At 33.5% G+C, this 12,958-nt stretch overlaps 2 protein-coding genes across 2 annotated transcripts; one reads left to right on the forward strand and one right to left on the reverse strand.

The window, feature by feature from the left end:
• Positions 1-3,572: 3,572 nt before the first annotated feature.
• Positions 3,573-6,876, reverse strand: LOC132727805 (uncharacterized). Its single transcript, XM_060713394.1, has 2 exons — positions 6,060-6,876; positions 3,573-4,365 (listed from the first exon to the last, which is right to left on the reverse strand). Exon 1 carries the CDS (start codon positions 6,803-6,805, stop codon positions 6,062-6,064), a length of 744 nt encoding a protein of 247 aa, XP_060569377.1. The 5' UTR covers positions 6,806-6,876; the 3' UTR covers positions 3,573-4,365; positions 6,060-6,061.
• Positions 6,877-10,326: 3,450 nt separating this feature from the next.
• LOC132727815 (GRIP and coiled-coil domain-containing protein 2-like) lies at positions 10,327-12,582 on the forward strand. The gene is made up of 3 exons (XM_060713405.1): positions 10,327-10,564; positions 11,055-11,214; positions 11,425-12,582. Exons 1-3 carry the CDS (start codon positions 10,430-10,432, stop codon positions 12,498-12,500), a joined length of 1,371 nt encoding a protein of 456 aa, XP_060569388.1. The 5' UTR covers positions 10,327-10,429; the 3' UTR covers positions 12,501-12,582.
• The last annotated feature ends 376 nt before the right edge of the window (positions 12,583-12,958 follow it).

Consider the following 12,958-nt stretch of genomic DNA (forward strand, 5'->3'; position numbering starts at 1 on the left):
TGCATACATAATTAAAACTTTTGCTTAATTATTAAGTCCAACATTGTGTCATATGTTGAAAAGTTCCTTCCAAATCTATAGAACTCCTTAATGTTTTCAAACAAGTTTATATGTTGAAAAGTTCATCCCTAATGTATAGAAATCCGTAATGTTTACAAACAAGTTTAAATGTTGAAAAGTTCCTCCCTAATGTATAGAAATCAGTAATATTTACAAACAACTGAAACAAGTTCATACCTTGAAAAGTTCATCCCTAATGTATAGAAATCCCTTATGTTTACAAACAAGTTCAATTTCCTAATTTTTTTAGCAGCCTTCAGCTTTTCTAAAGGTCAAATATGTTATTTTTAGATAAATTGTTTCATATAATCAAGAATAGAGGTGGAAAATGAAATTTGCCACTGATAAAATACATGAACAATAAGGAACCCCCATGATACCTCTTATCTATCAGTCCGCTCTCTATATTTAATTAGTAAAGCGGACAATTCGTTTCCTTAGGGGGCAGGGGACCTAACAAGAGCTGTCCGTAAGACAGCGCGCTCGACTTTTTTATTGCTTGCCAATAAAAAAAGTTTTTGCAGTAAAAGGCAATACAAGAATCTCTGTATTTTTAAAGTGAACTAGTTGTTTGATACCCTTGAATATTACAGCAATGTTTATATGACATAATTTATGGTAAAGTGAACAAGTGGATAGGAATGAATTTTTTTAGATTTTTTAAGTTTTTTAGTGCTTGCCTATAATACAAAACATTGACAGTTAAGGGCCATAATTCAAATAAAATCTTTGACAGAATTACCTTCTCCTGGACATGTTTGGGAATCATGATTGTAAACAAGTATTCCAACTTTCAAATTAATATCTCAAACAGTTCAGTCAAAAAGTGGACTGGTACTAAAAACTTAACCAAGATTCTAAGTCGATAAAAGGCCTTAATTTTTAAAACAAATCCTTGACAGAGTTACCTTCTCTTGCGTACAGATGGGGGTAATGATGTGAAATAGCATTAAAAGTTTCAAAGCAATATCTCAAAGGGTTAAGGCAATAAGTGGATTTTACCCATATTCAATGTATTTTCTAAGTCAAAAAGGGGCATAATTCTGTCAAAAACCTTGACAGAGTTATGTCCTCTTGTCTGTTGATGAAGGTCGTGATGGTAAACAAGTATGGTCAGTTTCAAAGCAATACCTCCAATGGTTTTGAAATAAAGTGAGGTGGTACAAAAAACTTAACCAAGCTCAATACACTTTCTAAGTCAAAAAAGGGCCATAATTCTGTCAAAAACCTTGACAGAGTTATGTACTCTTGTCTGTAGATGGAGGTTATGATGGTGAACAAGTATGGTAAGTTTCAAAGCCATACTTGTAATACTTCTGAAATAAAGTGGGGTGGTACGAAAAACTTAACCAAGGTGTGACGCCAACGCCGACGCTAACGCCGACGCCGACGCCGGGGCGAGTAGGATAGCTCCCCTTTTCATAGAAAAGTCGAGCTAAAAATGAAAAATTTTGTATTTCAGTGTTACCAGAAACACAATTCCAAATATTTCAAAATCTGTTTCACAGGCAGATAACCAGTTGCACAGCATTATTCAATGATATATGACATACATTAAAGAAAATAATAGTTTGCATGCATTGCTCCTTCAAAAATGACTGACAGCAATTTATATTTACCCCCACCCAGCCAAAATCACACCTAAAATATACCAATATGGGCAATCTTCATGAAGGTGCAGCATACTCCAGAATCCGCCCGATTCCTTTAAAAATATCAGTAACACGCAGTGCAAGCCATGGCATTTTCAGAAATGACCAATAAAGTGTCTGTCATACGTTTAGATTTTTCACAAAATTTATCTGAAATTTCTTACTTGTTTGGCGCCAACTGTCAAAGCTTGATTTTTAACTTTTTCACCTCCATTCGGAGAGTCAGAGATACATACAAAGCTACCAAAATGCTTAGTTTCGGGTAAAAACCCAAAAATACTTCTCATTTCCTACACACAAACAAGAAAGAATTACAATGACAGAGAAATATCAGAAGTTATCAGTACCTTCAAAACACCATGTCTGGATTATTATAAAATTTGACCGGGGCCATCATTCGAATATGACCCCTGCCCCCTTAATCTTCTATTTTTAGAAACAAACATCACTGGTTGTTATTAATAGCTTTCGGGATGCTGTTTTGAAGAAGGCTTAATGCAATATAATGTACTTTCCTATGATCAAATTATTGAAATACTTAGTTTGAAACAACACTGCATTGTTTTCCCTTAGATAAAAGAAGCTTTTTCTTTGTAAATCAAGTTTCAGTTGCCCGTCTTATCAACGTTTGTACGATTTTGGAAATCTTGTCATACGATTTTGATCGACGATTGTCATACGCGCGATCGTAAGACTGTCTTATCAACCCGGTCGTACGTTCAACCTGAAATCTTTAGATTTTCATAGACGCACGTTTCCTACGCCTGCGCAGTATCACCTACTCTCCAAAATGGCGATAAGGCGCAAATAAATGTCAATCTGAACGAAGAAGTCTGTTGTAATTCTAACACATCTTACAACCACAAAAGTAACTGGTCTGCTGATATGAGTCTGATGTGTGCAAGTGTTACAGGATGCTGTTATTGTGAATGGGAACTATTTCTCATCGCGGACAGTCGCTGGTAAATCCCATTTATAAGGTAACCATTTTGTAGCATTTATTGATATATTAGGAAAATTAAACAAGACTTACCGTCAGGGAAGTTGCAGTTTGATTGATATTTTATGGACCATAACTTCTGAAGGGGTCAAACTGAGATCACGTGACTTCGCGTGTCTGGAAATTCAACCTTTAGAGCAAAACGCAGAGATGAATCACGAATTCTTCGTGATGTAGTCTCCAGCGTCAAGGAACAAAATCCCATCCATATCATCAACGGGTTGGTGGGAGAGGAGTTTGACCCCTTCAGAAGTTATGGTCGATAAAATATCAATCAAACTGCAAAATCCCTGACGGTAAGTCTTGTTTAATTTTCCTTTTTTATCTCCCATTAACTTCTGAATAGGCCAAACTGAGAATTTAGAGAGGGATTTTTTCCGATGACAATGAGATAAATATAAAAGTAAAGTATATTTATTAAACGAAAACAATGAACATCTAGAATACAGTTATGAATACATCATGTATCCTATAAAACAAAACACATTACCCAAGAATTGCCTTTTGAACAGTCAAGTCATTTTGAAAGGGTTTTTTATAATACCGAAAAAATGTTTTGGTATTAGACCAGCCAGCTGATTTTGCTATACGGTCCATAGACACACCTTTTTGTTTAGCTAAACTGGTTGCCACAGCTCTAGTGCTATGTGTTGTGAAAGATGAATCTATTCCTGCCTTGATTAACATTGATTTTACCCATCGGGCGACTGTTGATTTAGCCACACCTCTGTGTGGAGCTTGAGTGCTGATAAGTAATTTTTTCTCTTCTCGGGAACGCAGAACATCAGTTCTATCTAAATATTCCTTCATTGTATTAACAATACATAATTTCTTATTCTTCGCATAGTGTTCAAGTATGATTGGTTCCAAATGATAATTTGGTCTAGACTGCTTTAACAAATGATTTGGATAAACAATAATTTGATTACACATGACTTTTAAATCATTAACATTAATCAAATGTAAAGTCTGGCACCTCTGTGCACTTAATAATAGAAATAATAAGCATAATTTTCCAGATAAAAACATAAGAGAATCATCTTCAACCTGACAAATATAATTGAAAACAATGTTTACATCCCATAATTCAGGGTGTTTTGGTATATTTGGTCTCTTATTAAAGATACCCTTCATAAATTTTTTAATAATTTTGTTTTCACTAAAGTCAACATGTCCACACATACTTGTATAGGCATTAACTGCTGCACGTGCAGTAACCAAAGCACTATAACTTAAACCAAGAGAAAACAAAGATGTTAAAAAACTGACAACAATATGTACATCCGGCGTAGAAGCTACCAATCCTTTGTGATCACAAAATTTTAGCCACCTTTTAATGTATGATGTATACTGACTCCTTGTTGATTTGCGCCATCCATTTATTATTAAATTGCAAGATTCTCTTGAGAAACCTTGTTGGAATAATGTTTCCCTGATATACGGAAAGCACCTAGTGTCATCTTTTTCAGTGGGTGGCGGTAGTCCGGTTTGTGTGGCAACCGAAGAATTTTTTGAGGAGACGGAAGAAAGAATACTGACTTTATTGACAAGTTCATCAATTGTGGGTACCACACTTGTGTAGTCCATAGAGGTGCCACTAAGATGGCTTCCGCAGTATCTTCTATTGTTTTCTGCAACACTTTTGGGAGGAGACTGAAAGGTGGAAATATATACATGAAATTGTTTTTCCATGAAAAAGAAAACGCATCAATTGCAATAGCTTTATGGTCCGGGAATCTCGACACATACTTATCAACTTTATGGTTTAGCCTAGAGGCAAATAAATCAATTTCTGGTATTCCAAATTCCTCACAAATTTTTTGAAATATTTTAATATCAAGAGACCATTCAATGTCATCATTAAACTTTCTTGAAAGTGTATCTGCCTCAACATTGTCTACACCAGGAATGTGGGCAGCGCTTAAATGTATATGTCTTTTTATGCACCAAAACCATATTTCACGTGCAATATCATTCAAAACTCTGCTTTTTCTTCCAAAATTATTTATATAAGCACAGCAAGTAGTATTATCTGTATATATACGAATATGAGTGTGCGACTTATCTGAACACAGTGCCAACAAACCAAGATAACAAGCTTTAAGTTCTAAAATGTTTATATGATAACTTTTTTCATTTTCTGACCATACACCACTAGTTTTTAAATTTTGGGATTTTATACAGGCTCCAAAGCCTAAAATACTTGCGTCCGTATGTATTTCCAACATAGGATTGCCATGTGATATTTGTTTAACACTGGTTGGTAAATTATCTATCCACCACTGAACTCCCGAGACAATATCAGACGAAACTTTCATGTAAGCATTATAATTTCCACATTTCCATCGTAAATTTTTAACCTTTATTTTTTCTAGAGGTTTATAGAAAAGGGGGGAATATTGAACCCCAGGTTCAGCTGCCACTAGTTTTCCGATAAGTTGGGCAAATTGTTTTATTGTTATAGTTTTTTGTGAAATGATATGAACACACAATTCAATAATTGCCAATTTTTTCTTATCAGTTAACCGGACTGTCATTGTTTTTGAACACAATACAAATCCAACAAATTCAATTTGTTGACAGGGAACAAATTGCGACTTGGTGACATTAACTGTGAGACCTAAACTATCCATCAATGAAACTGTATCTTGTATATTTTTAAGACAGGTTGTATAGGTCTGTCCTTGAAGACATGTATCGTCAATATATGCAGTACTTATATGTCCTTTTGACCGTAAATATGCGAACACAGGTTTCATAGCTTTTGTATATACCCTTGGAGCTGTGGTCAGACCCATAACTAAGGCACAAAATTGATATTTCTGACCCTTGTACATAAATCTTAAATATTTCCTATCCTCTTTACAGATGGGAATCGAATAGTATGCATCTGATATATCCACTGAACCAAAGAAACAATCTTTAACCATTAAATTGACAGCTGTTTTTAAAGTTTCCATCTTGAAATGAATAAATTTCATGTTTCTATTAAAATTCTTGAGATTTAAGATTATGCGGACGCTACCATCTTTTTTAGGTGTAGCGAATATGTTTGAAATATATTCATCCGAACAATTTGAAAACACAGGCTCAATAATTTTACTTTTTACGAAACGGTTTATTTCAACATCAATTTTTTCGAATTGGATATCTGAAAATTTTAATGGAACTGGTACAACAGTTTGTATTGGTCTAGTGTCTAATTCAATCTTATAGCCACATAAAGTTTGTAAAATCCATTTATCAGATGTAATTTTACGCCATTTGTTAATTTTTGTAGCTGTCTTCCCAGCAACAAAATTATCCTTACTATTGATCAAATTCAAAGTCAAATTACGCCTACTTACATCTAATAACGGTTCTTGGCTTTGTTCGGCCCAGACACATTGGCTTTCCCTTTGTAAATTTGTTTGTTCTCTGGGCGGGAAACAGGATTCCTTGACTTGAAGGTTTTGTTGAAATTTTGCTTGGTGAAGTTGTTCCCCACCCTCTGCTGGCCTAAAAAATGATCCTTTGTTGAGTTATTTGTCATTTGAATAGATTTCTCTCCTTGTAAGGCTTTGGAAACTTCCACCAAATTATCCCCAAAGAGCCCTGTATCTGATGGAAGGTGTTCATTTGAGCATAGAGACTTGAATTTGTTGGAAAGTTCTTTCTTCACACTTTCCCTACGTTCACAGTTAATTTTGTGGATGCTATTTGCAATAATTTTGAACAAATCCAATATTGCTTGCTTTAATGTTGGTACATCTGTCCCTTCTTTATTACATGCTTTGTCCATGGCTAGGACAAGGGGCGTAGCTGCTCTATTCAAATGAGCAATCGCTCTTTGTCGCTGAATATCAACTGATTTTGTTGATGATCTTAGTTGATTCCATAATAAATGATCAATTTTGGGGACCTGTAGGGCAGTGATGTTTTCTGGTCTTTTGTAGATTTTGTCCAGTTCTTTCATTTTTTCATCATTAACTTTACTGGGTCGTAATGCCGCATTTAATTTGAGGGCCACTTTTTCCTGTAATTTTGGCCCGACGTCTTTTTCTTCATTGAAGAACTGTTCCAGTTCATCAAATATTTGCACTTCGTCGTCCATGTCATTGATCCCAGGTTCGTCTGTCCCCTGAATTAAATCATCAAGGTCAGAATCCTCATCGGAACTGTCTGACGAATAAAGGAATCCATTCTCTCCTGATCCGGCCTGCTTTCATTTTGTTGTCGCGCACTTGTCTGCGCAGACAACTGCTGTTCTGCGGGCTGTTCCGCCATCCTCCCCCGAAAATAAACAATCCAATTGACGGCCAAATTAACCTAAAAAAACCCAAAATATAACTATAATAACTAACAGACCCACCAGAAACACAACTTAACAGAAAAGTAAAGCTAAGAATTGAGTATATACTCGCATGTACGCATTCAGCGAAATCTTTACAATGAATGACCTAGTTAAGTACTCTTTGTGATTTTTGATGGCATCGCCATTGTAAACAAAAACAAGATAAATATTATCGTATTTCTACTATACTGTTCAGTATATTGTACATTTTGACATTCAGTCGCAATGTTAGCCCATCGGGCTGCTGCCCATCGGGCTGCTGTTTAAACAGAAAATCATTCTGTATAATCTGTCCTTCAGACAATTTATCACATATCTAAATCGATAGCACGCCTGTTTCAAGGAATTTTACTACGAAAAACAATTCACACGAATCACTCAAAATTCTTACCAAAGTGCGTCTACAGCCTTGTAAAACGAATACCTAAATCCCTCCAATTGATAACTTAGTAATTTCTTTGAAATCGCACTTTCGATAAAGCAGATTTTTATTGATTTTTTATACTCTAAATTGAACGGTTGTTTTCACTTCCAGACAAAGTCTTCGTATGAATTTCCAGACACGCGAAGTCACGTGATCTCAGTTTGGCCCATTCAGAAGTTAATGGGAGATAAAATGATTGTTTTAGCTCCATCTAAGTAGAATGACTTCTACAACCTGAACTCTTGCATTGATATAATATTTTTGGGAGTGCGTTTAGGAGGGGCTTAGCCCCCATTAGCCCCACTCCAATGTTTGTTGGCCAGTGTTGTCATCTTCATAGCTTCTTTTCTTTTGTTTTTGTTTATGTCAATAACATGCCATGCATAACAGACTAATAAAGTTAAACAGTCATTCGAACCTACTATGCACGAGTTGAGAAGTTAAGCACTCCCCTTTGCTTATGCAACTGCTTGTTGGCTTTTATATTGCCTACTATGAAATATCAGCCAACCTTATTTATTACTCTCTGATAAAAGAATTTACATTATTAATACAAGCCAACTTGTACATGTAGTTATATTTGATTTTTCACATTTATTTGTTGTTTAGTACTTAAGAAAATTCATAAGTTCAGTCTTACATTATATCTAAATGTGTTTATTGGGGCTAAATTAAAGCAATATAAAGATAAATCATCATTTACCACTTTCTAAATTCTATTTTACATGGACTTACTGTTTCACATTTCAGAACAAACTGCTCATCTTTCAGAAAGAAAAAGAAACACACATGTCATGGATGAATAACAAACTATTCTCACCCTAACCAGTTCCTCCGTCTGACAGTTCTCACTCGAAACGTTTCCATCATTTTCCTCCTCTGACAGACCCCCCCACCCCCCTCTCAAAAAATATCATATATTTATTTTCATTTTTTTTACTACTTTACTACACAGGAATTTTAGTTTTATTTTTATTATTTTCTCTCATGGTGAGAATTATAGGAAATATTGTAAGCAACATTTTTATTTTATGAATAATATTATTAAAGAAGCAGTTTCAAAATTTGTTAATTAAAGTATAATATGCAATTAAGTTGTTGAAACTTAATCAATATCTTAAGATCATAGGTTTCTTTAATGAAAATTAACCAAGCTGATAGTCGACCACAACTAAATGACCACTAGGGCAATCCAATAGTTGCACATGATGCCTCAAAGGCTTACTTTTCTACGGGCTTGTAGCATTTACAGGAAGGACGGCAGCCATTTGTTTGATCTACAACTGCTTCTCAGTGATCGTAGAAAAAATGCATGTTCTTACGATAATCGTACGATTATGAAAATCTGCGACGTTTGAGAAGACACCGCCAAAATCGTATGATCAACGTACAACAATTGTATGATCAAAACGGTCGTACGACCGTTGATAAGACGGGCCCCAGTTTACTACAGGACATTAAAAATAAATCTAAAAGTAAGTGACATTAAAATGGGGCGTCTAGTAAGTCAAAATGCCATGAAGAGAATTTTTTGTCAGTATTTCTGGACCCTCAACAAACATTTTCTGCTGAGCATGCATGTAACCTATTTATATTATATATTTGTATTGTTTATTTTAATTTGCAAGTGAATAGGAGGTTTCAGATATATTACCATACATGTATTTTCTTTGTTAACAGGGGGGCATAACTTTTTAGTTGTAAACCATAGCTAAGTCTACTTAATTCAAAAACATTGAAATAATGAAAATTTTAACTTATGAAAAATGTGCATAACTATGTCAAAATGCAATGAAGCTCACCTGACAATGCAAATCTGTGTTTCCAATGCAAGCAATTCATAAATCATATAATTATATCACAGGTAAATATGCACCACATGTTTGCTATATGTTTGGTACCCCTTAAGTTTTCCATATGTAAAACATATCTGTTTCATGTGTTTTGAAAAACATGTTTTGAAAAACATGTGTTTTTCATATGTAAGATTAACATATGTAAACAGGACCATATGAAAAACATGTGTCAACAAACAAATGTTAAACTCATGGTTACCACATGTTTTACATATTTTTCAATGTTTGAAAATTGTTTTACAAGCATGATTATATACATATATATATTTTCACTTACATGTAGTGTTGAACACTTAACACTTGATAAATTCTAATCAATTATCAAGCTCTTGCAAACCAAACTCTGGAACACAATTTATTTACCATTTGTAATGAAAAACATATATGACTCATGTGAATCCATAATTATGATTGTGGTGTTCCAATTGTTAAGTTTTTCTTTTTTTTTGGCTCCAAAATCCAACTTCTTTAGCAGGCCGGAACAATTTCATTTTTGTAGATAATTTTTAATATGTGTCATCAAAATCTGAGATGTCATATGAAAGTTTTTCTACTTTATCTCTAGCAGCCATTTGTTTGAATTTAGCTTTTATATACATTATAAAACATACTGGGTTTCATCAAAATCAGACCGGCAGTTGTGGACGAGACATTCTTTAAATATCAACTTTGGCACATATGGCATACAGGAACAATTACAGCTATTTGAAGACTGTAGCAGATCACCAAAGACTATAGTCTGATGTAAACTATTGATGACTGACAATGTATGGAATATGCCAGACACAGGGTGATCCGAATAGTTCATCTTAGGTAAGAATACAGCAAGCAATAAAGTATGATATATATATATACCATGTTTTATGATCATGAACAAAGAAGCACTTGAGAGTTACCAAGGGTGTTTTTTTCGATTGGTAAAAATTTGTTTGTTCTTTGGCAATCTTATCAGTAAAAAAAGCAAGGGATCACATAATCTTTATTTTTAGAGTTTCAATTATCAGTCTTTAAGAATTTGATTCTTTAATTTGAGGAAAAATCTTTGTCAGTACAGAACAAAACTGGTAACAGAAAAGTTAAAGAAGAAATACAGTTTAATAAGATATGGAAGAAAGACACAGATCAGCTCTTCGAAGACAGCGTCCTCGCATTTGTGAAGATCTTGATTTAGGAACAAAGTTTTATGCTGAATTGATACAAGCAAAAATCTTTAAAGAGGATCAGATTGAACAAATAAAGGTATTTAAGTTTTTTCGTATTCTGTAAGAAATAAATAATTTGAATATATAGTGCAACAATGTTTAAGATCTAGCAAACATAGCTATGTCAAACTATTTTAGATGAACAGATTTCAAATTTTTCTTTTTTTTTAAAAATGCCTAAAAAGAATGAAGACTGGTCATCAAAATTTCTAAGATGATAAACTATTAATAATGGGCGCAACAGTTATTTTATCAATTCTTACTGGAAAGTTTTGCCACCTAATGTATTTAACAAATGAAGCCATTTACAATGTAAAACTCAGATCCATTATTTAGTTGTTAGTACTTCGTTGCTGCTCGCCATTACGTGATAATGGCCTGAAGATGTGCATAATGGCCTGAGGGCCGCAGGCTGACATTTCTATGCCAAACAGTAAAAAAATCACAAGAAGTTGATAGTTCACAAATACTCCGAAAAATGTGGGAAAAATGATGTAAAATATCATCTGTTCTACATTCTATTATAGGCACAATCTACAACTCGTGACCAAGTAACCAAACTGTTGGACCTTCTACCAAAAAGAGGACCGGATGCTTTTGAAAAGTTTGTAACACTTATCAGAAAGGATTATTATTGGCTTGCAGTTGAGCTAGAAAAAGACGCCAAATTCCAAAGTATTCAAAAAGGTAAATGTGACAGTAAGATGGACTAGTCATTATTAATCTTTAAGTGATTTAGTCAGTTTAATAAATTTTAAGAAACAATCAATTTATTTATCAATTCAGTTTTTAGTTAAGTACCAAAAAAAGAATTTGCACAAAAAAAATTAGTATCATTTTAAATCAGCTTTTCAGCTTTTAAAACAAATAAAAAGTTAGTCACCAATTATGTTTCAGTCTCAACTGGAAACCAAATCAAACTATTCCCTTCAAACAGTCAAGAGAAAGTGAGTGAGCCACCAGACATGACTAACACTAACCTAACCAATGCTGCTTTCAATGGAACTGACAAGGTTACAAACAAAAAGTTTAATGATAGATGTTCAAGCCCTATTCAAATAATTGAATCTAAAAGAGAAATCATGGCAAAGCAAACACATAGTACAACTCAAACTGAAGAAATGAAGGAAGGACTATTTGCTAATGCAGATGACAAGGCCATTAATGAAGATGCCTTATCAAAACAACAAAGTCATTCTGCAGAATCTATAAACATTGAATCCTTGGATAATGATGATGCTCTACCATGGAATAAACAGGTTCAAATGGAGGCCATGAAGCAATTGTATACAAAAGTTATTGGCATAACATCCCATAATACAGAAAATATAGAAAGCAAAGAAGTTACATGGGAACATATAAACTGTGAAATTGACAAATTGGCAGAAAAGTTGAGAAATTCTGATGATTCAAAAATGCTTAATATGTGCTATGAAATACTTCCCAAAGGAACTTCAAAACAACCACTGAATCAAACAATGAAAAGATTGCTAGAAGAGAAAGAAAATCTTCACAAAGAGGTTAAACAACTAGAAGAGACCTGTGAACAATTAGAAAAAGAGAATAAGAAGTATATTGATGATGTGTATAAAAAAACCAACAAAATAAGAGAGCTAAAGAAAGACAAAAAAGAACATGATAAAACACTCGACAAAATTAAAGAAAATTATGAAACATCATTAGATGCTAAGGATAAGACATGTATGGAACAGATAGAAGAAAAAAACAAGAAAATTGCGGATCTGGAAAAGAAAGTGGAGGAAATTTTAGCACAAAAGCCCAGTCAGAAGGTCCAAAATGTACCATTGAGTTCAAATCCCTTTAAAGAAGTTTCTACAAGAAAACCTGGAAGAACAAGGGCTCAAAGATCTGGGTTAATTTCTTCACAGGCATATACCCCAAAACAAACTTTCTGCAGGCAAAGAGATGGTCATAGTAAGATTCCAAAAGTTATGAAAAAAGTTAATTTGTAAACATGAATGTCAGTCAAACAGTGATTTTACTACACGGTTGAATCAACAGAGGCTTAAATCACTAATATACATTTCTGAAACTAGAGGGTTATGATGATCTCATATTTTCTATTTTAGAAAGGTTGAAAGTTTTGAGGGCCATGAATAGTTTAGTTACGATAAATATAATTTTCATTTTAGTTTGAATAGATTTTAGTTTAGATGTTAGAAATTTACGGTAATATTACTTGACAGAATGACAAAAATATCATTGCAGTAGCTTTTAAAATCATAACTTGCTTTGTTCAAGTATTTAAATTGTTGATATATTTTTTTTATAATATGTTCTTGCATTGTTTTAAATACCAACTTTCTTTTTAATTTTCTTTTAATTCATTGTAAATATTTTCTTTGTAATATTTTCTTTTTTATTTATATAAATTACATATATAGTTTTGAGCTTATTTATTTACTTGTGT

The sequence above is a fragment of the Ruditapes philippinarum genome, unplaced genomic scaffold (genome assembly GCF_026571515.1).
Source record: "Ruditapes philippinarum isolate M1 unplaced genomic scaffold, ASM2657151v2 ctg432_1_1_1_1, whole genome shotgun sequence".
In the NCBI taxonomy this organism is placed as follows: domain Eukaryota; kingdom Metazoa; phylum Mollusca; class Bivalvia; order Venerida; family Veneridae; genus Ruditapes; species Ruditapes philippinarum.

Excerpts from the sequence above, each read along its gene's own strand:
- LOC132727805 (XM_060713394.1), bottom strand. The coding sequence starts at position 6,805 with ATGGACGACGAAGTGCAAATATTTGATGAACTGGAACAGTTCTTCAAT.
- LOC132727815 (XM_060713405.1), top strand. The coding sequence starts at position 10,430 with ATGGAAGAAAGACACAGATCAGCTCTTCGAAGACAGCGTCCTCGCATT. Across the intron at positions 10,565-11,054 it reads ATCAGATTGAACAAATAAAG|GCACAATCTACAACTCGTGA; the intron begins GTATTTAAGTTT and ends ATTCTATTATAG. Across the intron at positions 11,215-11,424 it reads ATTCCAAAGTATTCAAAAAG|TCTCAACTGGAAACCAAATC; the intron begins GTAAATGTGACA and ends ATTATGTTTCAG.